The sequence below is a fragment of the Acomys russatus genome, chromosome 3, assembly GCF_903995435.1.
Source record: "Acomys russatus chromosome 3, mAcoRus1.1, whole genome shotgun sequence".
NCBI lineage: Eukaryota > Metazoa > Chordata > Mammalia > Rodentia > Muridae > Acomys > Acomys russatus.
In genome coordinates, this window is record NC_067139.1 from 64,186,694 (window position 1) to 64,210,539 (window position 23,846).

The window sequence follows — 23,846 nt, forward strand, 5'->3', positions numbered from 1 at the left end:
ACCCAAACCTTGACTGAGTTTTTCCTTTTGTCTTTGACAACCATTTTCTTTTATTTTTAAGGTTATATTTATTTTTATGTGATGTATACTTGTCTACATGTGTGTAAGTATACCAAACATGTTCAATACTCGTGAGGCCTTATAAGGACATTGAATCTCCTGGAAGTGGAAGTATAGGCAGTTGTGAACAGCTGTGTGAGTTCTGGAAACTGAACCTGGGTCCTCTGCAAGAACATCCAGTGCTCTTAACTGCTGAGGCATGTCCTCAGGCCTGGCCTTCATTTTAAATCAGCTTTATGAATCCATTGAGTTTGGGTGCTATTTCTCTGAACCATAGTAGGAAATGGCCACATTATTCTTTCTCTTTGTTTCAGTTCTCAGAAAATGATACCATTAACATCCTTGATGTCTTTGATTAGAATTCTGGGGAATCTCAAATTGCTTTTCACTCCAGTGTGCTGTAAATTAATTAGCAGTGGTGTGGAGCTCTTTAGAATAGGTAGTCATGCTCTAAATTAAATTTATATTTTAGTCTTTAGATTATTTATTCTTTAAATATCCTTTTGTTTAGGGCAGAGTGGATATTAGTATATGGTAGGCCCAAAGTGACAATGAGAGATAACAGGCTTCTTTTAGGTTGGATATGGGATTCTATAATCTCATTTGGATGGTTTTGTTTTAGGTCTTATAGTTGTAGTATCTCGCAGGTGGAGTGTTTTCTCAAGTTCTAAAATTGTGGCTTCTTAGGGTTGAATGTCAGAACTCCAGAGAATGCTGGGAGAGTAGACATATCCTCAGTGTAGCTTGACAGCTCCGTTAGGGCCCTAGTGGCACATGTCCAGAGGAATACATCTGGAGTTAAACAGGTATCTGGTGCTTCTTCCCTAATGAAGAGTATACACTGCCTAGAGCTGTTTGAACCTCTTGTTATATGGTAGTCATGGGACAATAGCAGCAGCAGATCCTGGGAGCTTGTTGGACATGAATAATCTCATCAGAAAGTGCATAGAAAAGGCACGTGACTATAGCTTGAGAACTACCAGGTTAATTTACAGTAGTGGCTCCCAGTCCTGCCTGAATGATAGACTCACCGAGAGAACAAACTTATCCATATCTTGTCCACTACCAGCCAATTCAATCAGAATCTCCACAGATGGAACAAGGTGTCAGTGTGTTAAAGAAAGCCCTCCTCCCCAAAAGAGGCCAATATGTAGTTAGGTTGGTGGCTCAAGAGGCATTAATATTCCTCATGACCAGACATCAAGGTTCTGATGTAATTGGCTTAAGAAGGGTCTGTTGTCCTCAGACATGGTATCACACGCCTTTAATCCCAGCACTTGGGAGGCAGAGGTAGGTGGATCTCTGTGAGTTCAAGGCCAGCTTGGTCTACAGAGAGACTCCAGACCTACCAAGGCAATACCGAGAAACCCTGTCTCAAAAAAGAAGGGTTTGTTGTCTATATATGTCTTATATCTGCAATTAATAATTGAGGATCATTTACAACTCAAGAGTTCAGTCATTGTTACTGAGACCTTGTACCCCTGCTGGAAGAAAAAGTGACTCTTGAACACCTTTGTTCTCTTCATGTCCTTGGGATATGCATCAGAGTCCCATCAGACTATTGGATACAGCCTAAAGCTTATAAAGATATTGGCAGATACCAAACATATGTACTTGGCTGTAGGCATCTCTTTACATACCCCTAAAAGTCAGAGCTTGTACTACAGCAAACACAGGCAGAGATAATTTAGTCCTGGCTATTGTAGGCCCCAGAATGATCGACAAGCTCGTGTCCTTGTTAATTTAATTATTATTCTACCTCAGTGTAACCCATTGTGATACCATCAGAGGGAAAGTTAAAGGCATAATTGGGGAAGAGGACACATTGTGGGAGACAGTTACCTTGCTTTCATGGAAGAAAGAATAAAATTAGACATCAACACTCATTCCAGAGACAAAAATCCTACCAATTGACTTTTTTGGGGGGATTTTGGTACTCTAGAGTTCCAGGTAAGATGATGGAGGAAATGAAACTTTCTGTTTGATGTATCTCTCTCCTCTTTATGGTTTTGAGATGCCTCTGGGTCTCTAAAAAGCCCAGACTATTGCTGTCTACCTGCCTGAATTAAGATTCTGGCTTGGGAGGAAGCCCCTAAGGTGTATATCAGACTCTTCCATACCTTACCCTTGCCTTCTTCCTCCACAGCTGGCGACCTGGGACTCAGAGAAAGGCTTGAATGGCAGTCTGCAGGAGAGGCCCATGGGCAGCCGCCTCCAAGGACTGACTCTCAAAGTGGTGACTGTCTTGGTAGGATCATGGGGATGTCCTGGGAACTTCATTTTCCAGGTCTCTGAGTCAGAGGCTACTCTCTGGTTAATGTGGACTTGAGGGGGGCATTGAGGTCTTTCTGGTTAATAGAGGGTTGAGGGGGGATGTTAAGATCTCTCTGGTTAATGCAGGATAGGGGAGAGGATGTTGAGGTCTCTCTGGTTAATACAGGGCTGGGAGGGGGATGGTAAGATTTCTTTGGTTAATATAGTTCCAGGAGAGAATGTTCAGGAGCCATTGAGTTCCCAGGAGTCCTCTCATTCAAATAACGGTGTAACCTAAGGGAGAGCAGGATGGAAGAGTCTCCCCAAGGAGACTACAGGGCATACTGTAGGAGAACCACTCATGTCACTTGTGGCTGGACTCCCAACAATTTTTAGCAATGCCACCTAGATCCTGACCTACTACTACTCCTTGGAAGAACCTGTCACTATCCAGGCTCCCCAGAAAGATGCTTAATGTTATCCAACACTGCTCAGGCAAAACTGATAATAAACATGCAATGGATAAATGTTCATTGGTTTTCAACATAGTATTTTACAGTTGTGAGATTCAGATTCCTTTTTAATTTAGTTTTTCATTTTAGAAAAACTTAATTTTTTTTCATTTTGGATTAGGCTAGCCATAATTCACCTCTTTCCTTCCATCCAAGAAACTCACAAACCTTTGCCTGCAAACTTTCTGTATTCTCTACGTGTATACCATGAATGTGTATACCTGTTTCCTTTACCTAAAATGTCTCCATTAGATGCATTCCCTGGGGCTCTTTGCCCTCAGCGCCTTCATGTTCAGTTTCATACAAGAAAAAAAAAATGGTGGTGATGGATGGCTGAAATGTTTTCTAGCTGGTCACCTACCTCCAGGACATGGCATATAGTCTGTAGGTATGAATTCAGCATGGTTGTGGATTCATGGTCTAGCGGGGGGCGGTTAATCCTTTCCTAGCCGTTGACTGATGGTGTAACTTTGGCTTGGTAATGGACACTTATTTTCTAGTACAACCTGAAAAATGAAATGCTGCCTTCTCTCCCTCTATTACCACATAGCTATATGGACATGCATTAATCTAAATAAAAAGTGTTAGAATTTTATGCAGCTCCCCCAGAATAATGGCATATCCTAAGGATAGAGTCCTATGTCAGTATGTATTCTGCAGAAGAAAGAAAGAAAATATACCATTTTATTTTGAGGTCTGGGGGTTAGGATGGATGCTAGGAAAATATACACAGGACAATTAGATCCCCATTGTCCCACACTGACCTTCTGGCTAGAGCATTGCTCCTGTGCACTGTACCTTGACTGTCCATAAAGTGCTTTTACGAAAGGGCAGAGGAGTTCATCCCACAGATTGAAAATGGGCAAATACCAACGTTCCGCTATTCTTGCTGTTAATAGCATTATTATCCATGCTGGGGATGAAAATTAGGGCCTTGCTATGCTAACATCTACTTTACCACTGAGCTATGCTCCCAGCTTTAATACTAAGATTCTAATATTACAATTCATCAGATTGGTCTCTGTACCAATATCCTGGACATATATGTCAATGAACCTGTTGGGTTGAAGAATATTCATTTTATTTTCTGCAGGAAGAACCTTTTGTGATGGTGGCTGAGAACATCCTTGGGCAGCCCAAACGTTACAAAGGGTTCTCCATCGATGTGCTGGATGCCTTGGCCAAGGCTCTGGGATTCAAATATGAGATATACCAGGCCCCTGATGGCAGGTACGGCCACCAGCTCCACAACACCTCCTGGAACGGGATGATAGGGGAGCTCATTAGCAAGGTAAGTTTCAGGATCATGGCCACAAAGAGCAGCATTCCAATATGTCTCTAGGAGATAATCTAAAGTTGGCTCATTATGTATTTGAGTCCTTGGGACTATCCTGGAACATCCTTTCCCTCTCCTTCTTCCATACTGTGACTGTTTCCGCTCTTTTATTTTCTCATACCCTGACAGCCCCAACTCTTTCCTTCTTGTACATTACTCATTCCTTTGGAGACTACCAACTATAATAAACCTTCTCTGCAGTACCCCCTTCAATAAACCACTTCCATACTTGGACTGAATTGGGAAACTCATCCCCCTTCCCAAGGAATTCTATTAAGTGCTTGTTCTTTGATGTCTCACAGACTACAAGTGTAGTGTGTACCCATGCCAATGTGTGTGTGTGTGTGTGTGTGTGTGTGTGTGTGTGTGTGTGTGTGTGTGTAAATGTGAATGGACATGTTCACATGTCAGCCTTGTGTGTTGAAGGTATGGCATCCCCACACTTCTTACATTTCACATTGTTTCCCTTCCTCTTGTCTGTAGGCCACAACCTCATTAAAACTCACAGCATGGATGTGATGGTACCACACTTTTGTTTCTGTTATGTCATGGCCTCTAGGTCATTTCCCCATATTCATCTATAATGATCACTCCCTCTCTTGCTCTGGACAACTCTAGACTCACAGTGCCTTGTCTCCCTCACCTCCAGTCACCGATAGTGGAACCATCCCCCTGTGTCTTGTTCGCATCTTGCGGGCCACCCTCTATGCTACTTCATGACTGCAACCTGTTGTCCTTCTGACTATTTTTTTGGGGGGGTGTTGGAGTGTCTTTCTCCTGAAATAGAACCTTGTCTTCTAAGCTCAAGTAAGGAGACACTAGGCCTATTACTTTGTCATGTCTCAGTCTTTTTTTTTTTTTTTTTTTTGTAAAAGAAACTGTATTGAGGTAAAATGTAGATACTATAAAAAATTAACCTTTTTAAATCTCAGTTTCAATGATATTTAGTAATTATACAGAGTTCCTACAAGTACCACTGTAATCTATCCTTAGGGCACTTCCATTATCCCATTGCAGTTACTGATACATAGTATTGCTTCCATTCTTACCTGCATCCCTTAACCATCTTGACTCCTCTATAGCAGTGGTTCTCAACCTTCCTAATGCTGTGACTCTTTAATACAGTTCCTCATGTTGTGCTGACCCAGAAACATAAAACTATTTTGTTCCTACTTGATAATTGTAACTTTGATACTGTTATCTGATATCTAGCATATCTGATATGTGACCTCTGTAGGTTGAGAAACTCTACTCTAAGTGTTGCAGTGGGGAACAGCGTGTGTGGTCCCTGATGTGTGGCTTTTCCATTTGGCGTACACATATGAGATGCAGCCCTCTTGTATATTTCTGTTCCTATTTGACACCACAGCCATCCCCATATTGTGTACCCTCTGGTCATCCACACAAACCCTCATACAGGTCGTTTCATATGATTTCCTGAGCCCTTGATTATTTTGTTATATTCAAGTATTGAATAGATTTTATTATCTACCCTCAATGTGTACATTCAGGTTTCTACATGAAATTTAGAAGTCTATCCAGATTAATATATGGATGTGTGTGGTCTCTATCCTCAACTATCCTCCATTTTTCCTTTGTCAGGTGCCATGGCTACATCCCTCAGATAGGCTGCAAAGATTTTCTTTTTATCCTCAAGATACATACTAACTTCTTTCCTTTTCAAAGTTATCCTGTATTTGAGACTTTTGATACAAATTTCCACTTCCTATACAACACATACCTACTTAGTACAACATCTCCATATTAGTCCATCTCCCAGTCACAGGAAGCCCCCTAAACCTGTATTTGAAGTTGATTTCCGTGTACTTCCTCTGAATATTGCTTTATAAATGAGTTCATCATCCATCCTATGATAGCAACCTCCTCTGCTCTTTAAAAGTTCTTTAAATCTTTTTTTGAACTTTACTTTCTTTCTTCTCTCTCTCTCTCTCTCTCTCTCTCTCTCTCTCTCTCCTCTCTCTCTCTCTCTCTCTCTCTCTGTGTGTGTGTGTGTGTGTGTGTGTGTGTGTCTGTCTGTGATATGTATATGTACTCATACATACACCATGAGTCCATATGGAGGCCAGAGGATAACTTTCAGGAGCCATTCTTTTCTTCTACCATATGTATCCTGAGGATCAAACTCAGGTTGTCAGTCTTGGTGGCGGGCACCCATACCTGCTGAGCCATCTCAAAGGCCCTATTTCTCAGATCTTAAATGCAGTGCAAACTCCCACAACCTTAGAAGAGATTTTGGGATCTTTGATTCCTGAGAAGGAAGATAAGAACCAAACATGCTCTGTCATAGAGACCTTTAACATCTTCCCCATGCTACTTTAGGTTGTTAGAATTCAGTTTAGGACGGTGATGTATCTCTGCCTTCAAGCCCACATATTAAACCTTGTAACTTCTTTCTATGCATATTTCCTGTGTTTGAGCTTATAGTTTAATTGGTCGTTGTAAAACATACCTATTTCTGTAGATTCCTTGAGATGCGGGACACTGACTGCATCTTTCATCACTTTTGCATTCAAAGGGGGATTGTAGGTCCTGTTATGTGCAGCCCGTTCACTGATCGAAGCATGGAACTTTTAAGCTCTACCAAACAGTCCATTTCAATGCAGTCTCAGAAGATGATTTTCAGGTGATAACATGGCATCTCCAGAGAGACTTTTCCCAATGTGGCTATACTATAGAAAGAATTAGCCATGATGTCTTCAGGTCTTGCGTTAAGAGTAATAGATAGATAGATAGATAGATAGATAGATAGATAGATAGATAGATAGATAGATGATACTTCTATCCTTTGACGATATTACCTTAGCACAAAGTATGCACATAAAACAAGACAGGCAGAAAGATGGCTCAGAAAGTAAAAATACTTGCTATTCAAGTCTGAAACCCTGTGTTTGACTTCTAGAATCTGGGTAAAGGTAGCAGGAAATAAGCAGTATCTGATGTTGTTTTCTGACCTCCACACATGTGCTGGCATGTCTGTCTGTCTGTCTCTCTCTGTCTTTGCCTCTCCCCAGATATATACACACAAAAATAATAAATAAAAACCTTAAAAATTAAAATGGTGATAGTCGATTGTATTCTTCCTCTGATCCCTTACTTGTCCTGCTTCCTCTGCAGCATGGTTTTCAGCCTTTCTTACACCTGCCACCCTTTAGTACAGTTCCTTAGGTTATGGTGACCACCGACTCGAAAAATCTTGTGTTGCTACTTCATAGATGTAATGTTGATGCTGTCATGGATTGTAATGTAAATATTTGATGTGCAAGCTCTCCAATATGTGATCTCTGTGGGGGTCATGACCCACAGGCTGAGAAACACTGTCAACGGAGACCAATGAATTTTCTGAGATTGAGCATACAGTCATTTTATTCCTGAAGTGTTTTATAAGTAAAGCCAATTGATGTGGTGTAATGAACATTGGCAATGCTTGCTGGAGAAATCGTAGGTATCTGTGCCCTTGCCGTGCGGGGAGGTTGCTGATTAACTTTGAAGGAAGAAGGAAGGATGTCCTTGGTAGGAAATAGAAGGCCAAGTGCCCTTTTGAGTTACATTTCTATCTAGTGGTGAGTTTCAGTATTATGACATTCTGACAGGAACATAGCCAGAAACAAGAGACAGAGATTTCTAGGTGGAATGATAAGAACATAACCAAGTGTAATTCACAGAAAGTGAAAAATACTTTACCGAATTTTATTGTGTTGAACAGTGGTTCTCAACCTTCCTAATGCTGTGATCCTTTAATATATTTCTTCCTGTTGTGTGGTGACCTTTTTGTTGCTACTCCATAACTAATTTTTCCAGTTATGAGCCATAATGCAAATATCTGACTTGCAGCATATAATATATGCAATCCCCCAAAAGGGTCATGACCTACAAGTCAAGAACCACTGGTCTAGAAGACAGGTCTAGGTCCAAGGAGAGCCATGTGTAAGATGAAGTAGGTAACAGACAACGTGGTGTTGGATTTTTCTTATAGTCTCTGAGTTCTCATGGGTCATCTCTCAAACCCACTGCCTCTGAGCAGATCTTTGACATGGGTAGAAGTTGGACCTCGACCCAGGGTGGAAATCAGCAAACAGCGAAAGGTCAGCTCTCATGAATGTCTTTGCCTTTCAGAGAGCAGACTTGGCCATCTCTGCTATCACCATCACCCCAGAGAGGGAGAGTGTTGTGGACTTCAGCAAGCGATACATGGACTACTCAGTAGGGATCCTCATCAAGAAGCCCGAGGAGAGAATCAGCATCTTTTCCCTTTTTGCCCCCTTTGATTTTGCTGTGTGGGCCTGCATCGCCGCAGCCATCCCCGTGGTTGGCGTGCTCATCTTCGTGTTGAACCGGATACAAGCTGTAAGGGCTCAGAGTGCTGCTCAGCCACGACCCTCTGCTTCAGCCACCCTGCACAGTGCCATCTGGATTGTCTATGGAGCCTTTGTCCAACAAGGTACATTCCAGTTTTCTGCTGTCTGAATAGCCCTGGGGACCAGGACAAAGCTTATTCTTTGGCAAAAATTCTTAGATGCATATCACAAAAGTCATTTAAAATGTAATTTTATTTGATCTGAGGACACTGCCAGTATCAGGCTGCACTCAGTGTTTCTAAGCAATACCAGGTAGAAATTAAATAAATCAACAAAGAACTCAACTTCCAATCTTGATTCTCCGTTTTAGATAAAATTAACTTTGGCTTTCAGTGTATTTTCTTCCCTCCCATGTTAGATTGACTGCTATGCATGTGAGATTGTCAGATGGAACTCTGAGCAAACATCAACACCGTGCAGCAGTCTGTAAGCAGTACCCTAGCTATTCTTGAAATATAAAGCCTCCTACATTCGAGAGCCCTGATTGCACTTCTATCCAGTGGTGAGGTTCAGGATTGGGCAATTTTGACCAGAAATCACAAATTGCAAAGTTCTTCTGTCCTGTATGCATCATGGCAAAAGCTTTTCAAGGTTATAGAAGAAAAATAAGGAGGGAGAAGCTCTCTTCAACTACCACCTAAGGGATCCAGGAGAAATAATTGGCCACAGAGAGGTAGTTTCTTAATGAATGTTACAGGCAGTGCTTTCTGCAAGTCGTGTGTGCATGCGTGCGTGCGTGCGTGCGTGAGTGCGTGTGTGTATTACCCAGTGAGGGCTGAATATTAATAAAAGTGATATGGGAGATCTTATTTCTCTGGGTTAAAAGACAGCTGGAAGGCCTCCAGGTAGAAAGAAATTGTGTATTTACAGAATTACTAAGTGCAGTCTATGTGAATTTGAAGTTGCCAAAGACCTTATGTTATGCACAAGCCCTGGAAGTTAGTTCTTGCCCCAGTAAGATATAATCTTCTAGCTGGGAGACTATATCCTTGGTTGTTATGATAAGTTCCTCATCACTAGATTCCAATCTTAATTATTTTTGCCTCTTATTATCCTCTAGTCTTTCCCAATGTTGGTGTTTTTTAAGGGCATTTCCTTAAAAATATAATGTCCTGTCAATGAGTGACAGCAGGGCTTGACCTTGGCCGAGGACGGCAGAATGTTGCTGGGTGAGAGGCAGGTACTGCTAATCCCTCTGCATTTGGCAGGTGGTGAGTCTTCTGTGAACTCTGTGGCCATGCGAATCGTGATGGGCAGCTGGTGGCTCTTCACCCTCATTGTATGTTCCTCCTACACAGCCAACCTTGCTGCTTTTCTCACAGTGTCCAGGATGGATAACCCCATAAGGTAAGCCTGTTCCTCCTTGATCTACACCGGCTCTGAGAGGCTTCAGCGAGGATGTAATCTTGTTGAGCTGCCTCATGCCATAGAAAGAGAGGCACACACCACACAGAGACCAACTCAGACTTCGGCTCTGCGGGTGGATAAAGGGGATGTTTTACATGAGAAGGGTTCTAGTTCTGTGTTTTATTTTAGTCATAATTACATACATGTATAAATTAAATTATATTTATCTGAACATTTAAACATTGATTATAAAAGTATTAAGCCGAAACACTAAAATTAACAAATTAAATTTCCTCAGACATTTAAACTAGAAAGTAAATTCATTTAATCAAAATTTTATCAACACTCATTTAAAATTAATTAAAATCACAAGTCTAATATATTTTCAGATCTTCAAAAGTCTTTAAATTATTTTTTTTAAAAAACACATTAATTGGACTCTGGAAATGGCACAGTTTGTAAAGATGGCAAATCCCAAGGCTGATGACCTAAATTCAATTCATGGCACCTATTTGTGGAAGGGAAGATCCCTGTTCCCCAAGGTGCCTTCTGACCGCTCCATGCATGCAAAGGTAAATGTATGGACACACACACATACACAAGCATGCCAGTTATTTGGTTCTGCTTATATTGATAAAATTGTAACAGTTTTATCAAGGGTGAATTCTTTTTATTTCATTAAAATGTAATTTCAGGTATGACGTTTCCTTCATTTTTGAAAAAATGTTAAAATTATACAATGAAAGAATAAATTCAATGTCATGATGTTACTTTTGAAAATGCCTCGATTCTGATCAGATTCTCAAATGCAATGCAAATTACTGAAACGATACAATAGGTGCAAAATAAATGTAGATTAGACCTGAGGGTGCTAAGATGAGGTCAGTCCTGGGCTCCTTTGAACTTAGCTGGGTAACTTAGTGCTTCCAAGATGGCTTCTGATCCGGGCTCTGCTGTGGGTTTCTGCTTTCCTAACTGTTTAGCCCACTGTATTCATCATCAGCATACTGATGACGAGTATGTTTCCTACTCACTCATCTTTGGAGTGCTCTGTTTCAACCTGGGTTATTTTGTTTTGTTTTGTTGCTTCTAGCTGCCTATTTAAGATTTCAAATTCCTTGACAAGGATTCGAGATTCAGGTTGATATTATCTGATATCATTATGAAATTGACATTTTTTTTTTACAGAGATAATTTAGATTCATATGCGGCTGTAAGAAATAACACAGAGAGATCTCTTAAACTCAGCCTAGTTTTCCCCAAGGCAGCATTTAGCAAAACTGTAGTATTTTATTGCAATCAATATTGATATTGATACGATTGACTGGTTTTACTTAGATTTTCCATTACACCTAATATATAAATAGAATGATGCCCTTTGACTGTGGCTTTTCTGCCAGGCTGATTCCTCAGACATTCCACCATGTTGCTGGTGTGGTCATAGTTCATTGCTTCCTGCTGATGACTGCACCCCATGTAGTACAGTTTGTTTAATCATCCACCTGTTGGAGAACATCTGGGCTGCTTCCAGCTCTTGGCAGTTATGAATAAAGCTACTCTGAACATTTCTGTAGGTTCTTGTGTGAACATCGGGTTTCCTTTACATGTGATCAGTACACGAGAGTGAGATTTCCAGGTGGTATGACAACCGAGTGATGAATATTATAAGAAAGTCTGGTGGTGTTTAGTGTTGTTTCCACTTTTTAATTTATTCATTCTGATATGTTTCCTTGTGGTGTCTCATTGTGGGTTAAAATTTCATTTCCCTGATGAAGAATAATGAATGCTTTTTAAATATGCCTACTTACTTATGCATCCTTGTCAGTAAAATATCTGCTTTTGTACTTTACTCCTTTTCCTAGTTGGACTGTTTGAAACCTGCTATTGATTTCTGAGGGTTCCTTCGGTGTTTTCTGTTTATACACTTTAATGTATTTTATTAAATGTACTTCTTCATCTGATATGTGATGTGCAATCATTTTATTCCACTCTGAAGTTTGCCTTTTGAGTCTCCTAACTGAATTGTAGAGCCAGGGTTTCAATTTTGATGAGGTCTCATTTAAAACATGTGCACTCCTTAGTCAGCCATGCTTTTGATGTCAACTCTTAGCCTGGCCTAAGTCTCTGAAGAATATTTCTTTCCTAAGACTTTTATAGTTTTATATCTTTCCTTTTGGTCCATAACCAACTTTAAATTAATTTCTGCATCTGTATGGACATTTGAATTAAAGTAGACCTTTTGTTTATTTATTCATCCAAGAATTAATTGTTGATAAGTATGCACTAGGTACTGTAGAGAGAAATTTGAATACAACCCCAGGCAGGAGATCTGCCCCTGCCCTTGAGGGGGCAATAACTTAAAACACAGTATGCCAAAAGTGCTGTGGAGAAAGATGGTGCAAAACACTACATGTAGTGTAGGGGTGGGGGACTTGTTCAGATGGAGTGGTCAGCAAGGCTCTCATACCTGAAGAGTACGGTGTGGTTGCATTGAGCTGAGACCAGCCACCAGGACCAAAGGCAAAACAGGAAACTGCACTGTCAGTTTTGGAAATTAAGACTCAGAAGCTTGATATCTTAATGTTTTAAAATAGAAGCGTTAGTAACTATCAAATCCGGACTCAGTGGCTAAGCAACACATTGGAAGTAATCGTTGAACAGTCTTGTTTCTTTGAAAATTTGAACTACGTGAATGTATTTCCTTTCTTGAAATACACAATTTTAACATTCATTTGGAAAGGATCAATTCTTTGCATAGAACTGTTTATTAGCCAAACTGTCTCTGTCAGACACAGGTAAAGCCTTTACTACCCCCAAGGTGACAGGCTCTTCTTCTCATCAAATACTATATACTTCCCGTACATGCTTCCCATGCCCACTTTCCTCCCACAGTACTATCTGTGTATATAATAAAGCTAGACAACATGTCCACATGTGTCAGTCCTCATGATTACTGTGGGGACATGTGTTAAAAATCTACAATCCATGCAGTTTCAAGATTAAAATCTGGTGTCATTAGCCATAGCCATCATAAGGTTCGTTAGATCTCCTGAACATATGCATCACACCTCAGTGAAATCTATTTCCATGTCCACCTGGTCCACTCACCATTCCACGGGCGGCTTTCATGAGTTAGACATTTTAAGACTCTGAATGTAAGGGAGATCAAGAAGAAATATTGAATTTTTTTTTTTTTTTTTTTTTTTTTTTTTTTTTTTTTTGTGCCTGGCTTGCTTGCTTGCTTTCTTTCTTTCTTTCTTTCTTTCTTTCTTTCTTGCTTTCTTTCTTTCTTTTCTTCCTTCTTACTTAACATAACACCGTCTAGGTTTTTATAAATGATAATGTTTCTTTCTTTTTAAATGCTAAGTAGCATGTAAGTTGTCTATCATTGTGTTAGAATCTTTTTAGCAACCCTAGAAGCAATTTTAGGTTGATTCCTTGTCTTAGCCATATTAAAAGATACTGCAATTTCTCTTCAAGATAGTAACCTAATTTCCTTTAGTCATAAACTGAGAAGTAGTGGGTTTTTTGTTGTTGTTGTTGTTGTTTGTTTGTTTATTTTTTGTGACAGAATCTTTCTGTGTAGCCTTGGCTGTCCTGGACTCACTTTGTAGACCAAGCTGGCCTCAAACTCACGGCGATCCTCCTATCTCTGCCTCCTGAGTGCTGGGATAAAATGTGTATATTCTTACCAACAATGCACTAAATAGCCATTCTGATAGGTAGGGTTTGGTTTTTATTCATTTGATAACTAATACTATTGAACATACATACACACACACTCACACGCGCGTGCACACACACACACACACACACACATGGGCAATATATGTTTTAAGAAGCATCTATTTACATCACTCTTATATTTAATTGTTTATTATGCAAACTCTTAATTTTTATGCCAGGTTGGCCTCAAACTTGCCATCTTTTTGTTTCAGGCTGATGAATGCTGAGATTAGAGATCTGTGTCCCTATGCGAAGGTCCACAGACTGAATATAAACTCAGCTGTTTATTTTCTTGCTGTTGAGTTGTTAGTTTATATATTTTGAACTTAACATATAAACCGACCTATATGGTTTTCAGATATTTTCTATTGCTTCACAGGCTCTTTATTTATTCTGTAGATGGTTTTCTGTGCTAGAGAATTTTATGGGCATATGTTTACTGCTGTTTTTACTTTGGAGGTCATCCAGACCAAAAAATAAAATAAAATCATTGCCCATTCCGATACCAAAAAATTTACCCTAGTTTCTTTTGGAAGTTTTATATTTTCAGATCTCACATTGAGGTTTTATTCATTCGAGCTAAGATTTACATATGATGTGAAGTGTTTTTCTTTGCATGTGGCATATCCAGTTTCCCACGGGTTGAAAGGTCAGCCTTTTCCAATGTGTGTTCTTAGCAGCATTGTTCGAGATTCGTTACCTGTGAGTGCACAGGCTTATTTCCGGGTCTCTGTTCTCTTATATTCATCTGTGTGTATCTGTTCTGTGCATGGTAGTTTGCTATTTTGTCAACGTTGCTGAACATGAGTATTAAGTTCTTGGACTGCAGCTTTTCTAGACATGGCTTGTTAGCTGGCCTTACAGCGTTAGATATAGGTTGGCCCTTCCTGTGGCGTTTTGAATGAGAGTGACCACCATAGGCTCATATATTTGGATACTTAGTTCCCAGTTGACTGTTTGGAAGGATTCAGATGTGTGGCCCTTGTTGGAGGAAGTGTGCCTCTGGGGATTTGGGCTTTGAGATTTCAACACCTCTACCAGGCCCAGTGTTTCTCACTCTCTCTGCCTGTGGCTCAAGATGTGAAGCTCCCAGCTACTACTCCACCAGGGTGCTTGCCTACCTGCCTTTTTGTCCGGCTTCTCACCAGGATGATAATGGATTAATCCTCTGAAACTGTAAGCCAGCTTCTTATTAGGTGTTTTATTTTAAAACAAGGATTGCCTTTGTCATGGTGTCTAAAGAACCACATGGTGGCTAAAGAACCACAACTAAAATACCCCAACCTCCCTATGTGCCCCCAACAGCCAACTCTTAAAAACAATCAGAAGGCAGTTGGTTACCCCACCATAGTAGAACTAGTATTGTGATGGTGGCAAATCTTGCCCAGGAGGTTGAAATTCTAATCCATAGGGTGGATGGCTGGACAAGAATGATAAAGCCTTTTTTTTTTTCCCCACTATCTATTTATTTGAATTGTAAAGTTGGGCTGTTTAGTTGAAGTCTGACATTGTTACTAATGTAGGCTTATCATGACTTTCTTTTTAGAACTGCTATACATATATTTCAAAATATTTGTTATGTTTTTCTGTTTTTATTTGTTTTATGATTTGGGGGATATTTTTTCTGATTTCATTTTTAACCCATTGATTGTTCGGGTATTTATACTTAATTTCCATGTTTAGTGACTTATTTCTGTCAGTGCTTTCTGGTTTCATAGTCTTGTGGTTTATAAAATTTTTATCTTAAATTTGTTAAGTTTGAATCATGGTGTATAATATAATTAATATTGGAGAGTTTCCATATGTGTTAATAGAATGTGCGTTTTGTTGGCATTAGATTGATTTTTATGTTAGGCAATTTTATCTATAATTTTATTTTAACCTGTTCTTGATTTCTTGACTTTCTGTCTAATGTTAAAGTTACTTTTATAAAACTGTGTTTCTTTCTCTCTTAACATGGCTATCATACAGATAATTGAGATTCTATTATATTATCTAAACAATCTTCACATCATAACAACTGAGCATTTATTTCTGTATTCTTAACCCTTTAAGCTAATCTGGTTTTCTCCCAAGCCATATATCAGAGTTATGTACATTGTTTAGTTTTTCCTGATCCAGCTCTTCTCATGATGTTACTTGGACCTCTCCCATGGCGGAATCCCCTACTTCCTCCTCCTCCTCTACCCTGGCTGGCAGAAAGTGTAGCCCTATTCTCTCCCCTGCTCGGTGATTGGATGTACCGTAAACTGTTTTATTGGCATACCAGGAGACAATTGGGTAGCAGAGTTTATGCAATGTTGAGACAGGAGATTTTCAGAACAAGGATTGCAACCAGATAGGATGGATATAGAAATCAGCATTTGAATTACACAGTGACCTTATGCCTACCAACTAAATGATCTATATTCTATAGGAGTGTGGTGACAAAAATTTCCACTTTCCTACAACTGCTATTTATTCCTTCAGTTTTGTTCATAGTTGTTTATACATGTAGGTATTACAATATTAAGTATATAAGTGTTATACAGTCTTGATGAATTGATTTTTTATCATATGGTTTTTCCTCATCCCTAGTGACAAATTTTGATTTAATATCTCTTTTGTCTGAAATAAGCATAGACATCCCTGATCTCTGTTGCTTTAATTTTGCATAGGTATCTTCATTCTATTTTTTTATTTAACAGTTTTTGATCTGCAAAGTTACTTATACATAGCATGTATGTGGGAAATTAAAAAATCATTTTATTAATACTACTTTTACATAGCATATTTAATCCAATTATATTTAATATAATTATTAATAAATAAAGACTTTAACCATTTTGCTACTGAATTTCTACATTTTTTACACTATTTTTTATTTTCTCCATTAATGTCTTCTTTTTAAGTGTCTTTTTTTGTGTAAAGTATTTTTGTTTATTATTTTAATGCATTTATTTATTTGTGTACATTGTATTTATAAATGTAAGTTGTTATACATATGTATGTTATATTTTCATTGTTTACCATAGGCATTATAATTAGCATTTAACTAATTTGCATTAATAGTATCTATATATTAATAACATAATAACTATGCACTAGCATAGATTTGATATACCTCCTACCTTCTCTCTATTTATTTATTTATTTATTTTTGTAACAGTGCCCCATGTAATCCAAGACTTCATTCACTCACTCAGAATTAGAATTCTGAATTTGTGAGTCTTTTCTTCATAGTTTAGATAAGTAACTTTTCTAAATATTAACACTTCCACATTAGGCCTCCTTTCTAGAAGTATTGGCTGCTCACATGAGTCCTCATATCTATTACACTTCCCTGAACAGCTTTCCATCCTTCTTCCATTTCTGTTAATTTTAGGATGAGGCTTCCATTTTTCTGACTAGCTAAGTTCTATTTACATATTTTTTATTTCTCTTTTCTTTCTTCCTTCTTTTTTGTGCTTCTTTTTTTTCTTAGGCACAAGTTTATGGATTTCATTCTCAAGCTTTGTTACAAAGAGACCTTTCTATAGGTAATTAAATTCACATTTTTAAAAAATTCTATTTTATCCGGCATGTGCTCTCCAACACTGTGCAATTTTATGAAAGCATATTGGAATTTTTTTTTCCTGTTGAAATCTTTCCTGTGCTTTCCAGGCTATTTTTGCTCTTTGATGTCCTTGGCTGTTGAGAACTTTTTCCATAAAGGGCAAGTAAGGTTCTTCTTGGATTTTTTTAGTAGTATAGATGGTTGCAGTTTGCATCTTACTTGTGATCTTTTGTGGTGATTTATAAGTTAAGAAATGTAAAGTATGATTTACATGCCTGTAGCTAGTTCAGTGATTTTCTGTAAAGGTTTTTCTTTGGAGTTTTTGCCTACAATATTTGTAGCCTTCTGGTTTATCTAGCTCCTATAATGGTTAGAAACATCACCATGTGGCTCTTCTAGACCTCCTCCTTGCTGTTACTATGTTCTATATTTTACTGACAAATTACTATTTATCAGCATCAACTGCCCATGAATTGGGTTTCTACACACTGTGCCCTGCAGATCTCAGTGGAACCCAGGGATTTTCTACTGTTCTACTTTAAATTTGTCTCTGTATGTGTGAATGGAAAGCCACTGTAATGATGTATTTTCAAAGTTAGATAATCCTTCATTAATTTCTGTCCTGTGGGAATCTCTCCGTGTCTGATAAGCGGGTAACATCCTCTTAAACATGGTTCATGAATCCCTGAAGTTTAAGGCACTGCCTGGTCATTCCCATAGTCAGCTGAAGGAATGAATTGCAGTTATCTGTCTTCTTTCTAGTGACAGTCTTATTATTAACCAAACTAACTTTCAATGTGTACAATTTCATCCTATCATATAATAGTTTAGTCCTTATATTCTGTCTGTCCATGCAAATGTTCATAATTCCTACCCTAATCCTTGGAATGTAGGAGTTCCTTAAAAGGTTCACATAGGACTGAAATCTAAGAGAACATCTTCAAAGGGTCAAGGATACATTTGACTACTGTTAACAACCCAATATAGTCATTTGCAGTAGAGTAGGTTCCCTCAATTGAGAGGACATATCTCACTTTTTGATTCACTACAAAAAAAAATTTCAAATTTTTGTGTTTATTTCCATCCCTGGGTCAGTTTACATATTATCATAAATATAGCAGATTCATTGGACAATTTGGTATTGGAACAGGGTTGTGTGCTCTAGCCACCATGTTTGGTCAGTGCCTACATTCTGGAATACTTTTAAAAACATCCCAGGTGAGTGACATCTTATGTTGAGAGGGCTCACACTTAGCCTACAAGCTTGTTGTAGAATAGAGAAACTGATGCACTCACTCTTGAGATTGTACACTGTGTTTTCCCAGAACATAGGCATGGATGCATGACAGTCTGGGTTCAAATCTTCTCTCCCCCTCTCTAGCTGTGTGACAGTGTGCAAGTCACGCGGCATCACTTCATTTCCCTCTCACCTCTACATAGGCCACCACACAAGGTTATGGAAGGGACCAAATCACCACGTGCTATGCTATTGCTTATGCAATTACGTGGCACACAGAGAGGGCCAAAGAAGTGTAAAATGATGGCTTTTGTTTGTTGCTGCTGTTGGCCGGGGCCTTGATGGCCAAACAGACATCTTTAGGATCATAATAGGAGATTCGTTGGAAAATTTGGTATTGGAACAGTGTTGTACGCCCCAACCACCATGTTTTATCAGTGCCTGCATTCTGGAATACTTGTCTAAACGTCCCAAGTGAGTGAATAGAGAAGAACCATGAGATGTGAGAAAGAAGGCAGTTGTGGAGGAAGTAAGGAACTCTGTTAGGAACTATGACAGAAAGGATGGCATTTGTTACTTGGTTGTTTCGATCTGCATTTCTGTATACATAGATCAGGAAGGCTGATGAACGTGGAATACAGATGTTTGCTCATCAACTCACTGAATTTGGAATCATTGGATTTGTGAGGTAAAATGAACAAATGCTTCCAACTGACATGCCCTTGCACTTGGAGATTAGAAGGCACACACACACACACGATGTAGCAGTCACAGTTCTTAGTATTTGCCCAAATTTGTTGAAACTACATGGCAAGACAAACATTTCAAGTAGGTATTTAAAAAAAAAAAAAAAACATTTCGTGGGACCACAGCAACAACGGCGGCAGTGGCGGCAGTGAGGTTGGGAGCTGGGAACCCTCTGGCAGAGGCGATTGGTGTGGTGATTGTGGGAATTGCTGCATGAGAGGGGACTCAGTGCATGATTTGGGCCCCGTGACCCAAGCTCAGCTCGGAGTGCGGTTTGGGCCCAGAGACTCTAGCGGAACTTGGTGCATATCCAGGCCCTGAGACCCTAGCTGAGCTGAGCTAGCTCCCTAGCTGAATTTGGCACACAGTTTGGGCCCAAAGAACCTAGCTGGACTTGGCGGACAGTTTGGGTCCAGAGACTCTAGCTGAGCTTGGCACATGGTCTAGGCCCTGAGACTCTGGCTGAACTCAGAGAGCTCAGTATGCGGTTTGGGCCCGGGACCCTGTATGGACTCAGTGCTAATTGGACTAAGTGTGTGGATTAGGCCCCGAGACCCTTTTGGGTCCAGAAACGTGAAATGGACTCAACCATCAGGTTGAGTCCATAGATGCTAACTGGACTCAGTGTGTGTGTGGTTTGGGCCCCATGACATTAACCTAGATTCTGCAAGCTGTCTGGGTTTCAGAGTGCTACCGGGAACCACAGACTAGGGGAGCATCAGAGCTCTGGGACTAGGGAAGTCTCAGGGAGGCAAGGAGTAGAGTGGCATTCCAATCCCACCTGCCTGACCTGTTTCAGTCCCTAGAGAGCACCGGTGCCACAAAGGGACCCAGGAGGCTGTGGACACTTTGGCCTGACCCAGCGCACATTCTGAGACCAAGGACAATTACAGGACCCAAAGTACAGGGGAGCTGAGGATCACTGGCTGTGAGAGACCCAAACTACAGGCTTGGCCTCCTGCCATCCAGACCAGTGAAGTATTAGAGCTTCCAGCCTAGGGAAATCATGAGAAAATGGGTGAATCTATTCTCAGACTCCCTCCACCCTACTCTGGAAGCTACCTCCCAAAAACAGAGATGGCAAGATGACTAAAAGACAGCCTAAAATCATATGCAAAAACCCCAAATAATATGGATTCTGCAGATCCCAGCTATCCCAAAGAAAACAACCCAGAGAACTCAAACACAATGGAAATACAAGAAAAGGAACTCAAGTCCTTAATAGTGAGGATGATAATGGAGGAAACAAATAAAATTTGGATAATAAAATGTATGAAGTTGCAGCCAAACAGGTGGAAGACATAAAAGAGGACTATAGTGAGGCACTGGAAATTTTTCAAGAAAATACAAACAACCAGATGAAGGAAATCAATGAAGCTGTTCAAGCTCTGAAGGCCTATAAAGAGGCAATGGAAGAAACTCAGGAATATACAAACAATCAGATGAAAGAAATCAACAAAACTGTTCAAGATCTGAAGATGGAAATGAATTCAATGATAAACACACAGACAGAAGAAAAATGGAAATCAGAGAGGAAGACGAGCAACACTGAGATGAGCCTGTCTAACAGAGTCTGAGTGATGGAGGAACGAATCTCAGGTCTAGAAGACACAAGCGTAGATCTTGAAGCAACCATTAAAGAAAATGCTAAATTTGGAAAAATCCTGACACAAAACATCCAAGAAATCAAGGGCACTATGAAAAAGAGAAATCTGAGGATAATAGGCATTGAGGAAAGAGAAGATGCCAGACTCCAACGCCCAGAAAATATTCTCAACAAAATCATAGAAGAAAACTTCCCCAATCTAAAGAAAGAGGTGCTTATAAACATACAAGAGGCCTACAGAACACCAAATAGAATATAGATCAGAAAAGAAAAACTTCCCATCACATAATATTCAAAACACAAAATATACAGAACAACAAAAAAAAAAATATTAAAAGCTGCAAAGGAAAAGGGCCAATTAACATCTCATGGCAAACCTATCAGAATTACACCTGACTTCTCAGCAGAGACCATGAAAGCCAGCAGGGCTTGGACAGAGACCCTGCAAACCCTAAGAGACCACAGATGCCAGGCCAGACTACTTTCCCCAGCAAAACTATCAATAACCATTGATGGAGAAAACAAATTATTCCATGAAAAAAAAAATCAAACTGTACTTATCCACAAATCCAGCTTCACAGAAGATACTAGAAGGAAAACTCCAACCCAGAGGGAAAAGCTACAACCACAACTACACAGGAAATAGATAACTACACCATCAAAAAACACAACCACACAAGTGCTCTACTGGAACCAACCAATCTAAATTAAGATTCTTAATAGTCATTTGTCATTAATATCTCTCAACATCAATGGTCTCAATTCTCCAATAAAAAGATACAGACTAACTGAATGGATGCAAAAACAAGATCCAATATTCTTCTGTATTCAAGAAACACATCTCACCCATAAAGATTGACATTACCTCAGGGTAAAAGGTTGGAAAAAATGTTCCAAACAAATGGTCACAAGAAGCAAGCTGGTGTAGCCATTTTAATAACTAAGAAATAGACTTTCAACCAAAATTAATCAAAAGGGATGAGGAAAGACACTTCATACTCATCAAAGGTAAAGTCAACCAAGATGACATCACAATTCTGAACATCTATGCTCCCAATACAAGGGCACCCACATTTGTAAAAGATCTGTTAAAAAAGCTTAAACCACACATCGATCCCCACAAAATAATAGTGGAAGACTTCAACACCCCACTTTCCCTGAAGGATAGGTCATTGAATCAGAAACTAAGCTGAGAAATAACAACATTAACCAATGCCATGAATCAAATGGATCTAACAGATATCTACAGAACCTTTCACCCAAAGAAAAAGGAATATACCTTCTTCTCTGCACCCCATGGAACCTTCTCCAAAATTGATCATATAGTTGCTCACCAAGCAAGCCTCAACAGATACAAGAGGATTGAAATAATACCTTGTATCATATCAGATCACCATGGTCTTAGGCTGCACTGCAACAACAACAGAAATAACAAAAAGCCTACACATACATAGAAACTAAACAACTCTCTATGACACCAGGGTCAGGGAAAAATAAAGAAAGAAATTGAAGATTTCCTGAAATTCAATGAAAATAAAGGAACAACATACCCAAATTTATGGGATCCATTGAAAGCAGTGCTAAGAGGAAAGTTCATAGCACTAAGTGCCTCTAAAAAGAAATTGGAAATATCGAACATAAGTATCTTAGCGACACAACTGGAAGACCTAGAAAAAAGAGAAGCAGAAACACCCAAGAGCAGTAGATGTCTGTAAACAATCAAACTCAGGGCTGAAATTAATAAATTAGAAACTAAGAAAACAGTCCAAAGAATCAACAAAACCAAGAGCTGGTTCTTTGAGAAAATCGACAAGATAGACAGATCGTTAGCCAAACTAACTAAAAGACAGAGAGACAGTATCCAAATCAACAAAATCTGAAAAGAAAAGGGAGACATAACAACAGACACTGAAGAATTACAAAGAATCATAAGACCCTACTTTGAAGGCATATATGCCACCAATTTTGAAAATCTAAGGGAAATGGATGATTTTCTTGATCAATTTCACTTGCCAAAGTTGAATGAAGAACAGATAAACAAGCTAAATAGTCCCATTTCCCCTACAGAAATAGAAGCAATCATTGATAGTCTCCCAATCATCTGGCCCAGGGCCAGATAGTTTTGGTGCAGAATTCTACCAGACCTTCAAGGATGTGCTAATACAGATACTCTACAAGCTACTCCAAAAAATAAAAATGGGTGGAACATTACCAAATTCAGTCTATAAGGCCATAGTCACATTGATACCTAAACATCACAAAGACCCAACAAAGAAAGAGAATTTCAGACCAATTTCTCTTATGAACATTGATGCAAAAATACTCAATAAAATACTTGCAAAACAAATATAAGAACACATCAAAGATATCATTCACTGTGACCAGGTAGGCTTCATTCCAGGCATGCAGGGATGGTTTAATATATGGAAATCCATCTATGTAATCTACCATATAAACAAACTGAAAATAAAAAAAAACCACATGATCATCTCCTTAGGTGCAGAGAAAGCATTTGATAAAATCCAAAACCCATTCATGTTTAAAGTTTTGGAGAGATGAGGGATACAAGGCACATACCTCAACATAATAAAGGCTATGTATAGTAAGCCAATAGCCAAAATCAAATTAAATGGTGAGATACTCAAGGAAATTCCTCTAAAATCAGGAACAAGGCAAGGCTGCCCACTCTCCATATTTCTTCAATATAGTACTGGAAGTTTCAGCCAGAGCAATAAGACAACAAAAGGAGATCAAGGGTATCCAAATGGGAAAGGAGGAAGTCAAATTATCCCTGTTTGCAGATAATATGGTAGTGTATATAAGTGACCCCCAAAATTCCACCAGAGAACTCCTACAGCTGATAAACACCTTCAGCAAATTGGCTGGATAAAAAATTAACTTTAAAAAGTCAGTAGCCTTCATATATACCAATGACAATCATACAGAGGAAGAAATTTGAATAACTACACCCTTCATGTTAGCCATAAGAAATATAAAATATTTTGGAATTACTCTAACCAAACAACTAAAGGACTTGTTTGAAAAAATTTTCAAAACACTGAAGAAAGAGATTGAAGATGATATGAGAAGATGGAATGATCTTCCTTGCTC

The 23,846-nt window shown here is 39.1% G+C and overlaps 1 protein-coding gene across 2 annotated transcripts in view; it reads left to right on the plus strand.

The window, feature by feature from the left end:
• The window catches only part of Grid1 (glutamate ionotropic receptor delta type subunit 1), a 735,616-nt gene that overhangs the window by 600,066 nt on the left and 111,704 nt on the right, over nucleotides 1-23,846 (plus strand). For both annotated transcript variants that reach the window (XM_051142026.1, XM_051142032.1), the window contains exons 9-12: nucleotides 2,207-2,308; nucleotides 3,919-4,116; nucleotides 8,296-8,620; nucleotides 9,746-9,884. In XM_051142026.1, coding sequence (XP_050997983.1) covers nucleotides 2,207-2,308; nucleotides 3,919-4,116; nucleotides 8,296-8,620; nucleotides 9,746-9,884 — 764 coding nt within the window. The remainder of the gene's footprint in view (nucleotides 1-2,206; nucleotides 2,309-3,918; nucleotides 4,117-8,295; nucleotides 8,621-9,745; nucleotides 9,885-23,846) is intronic.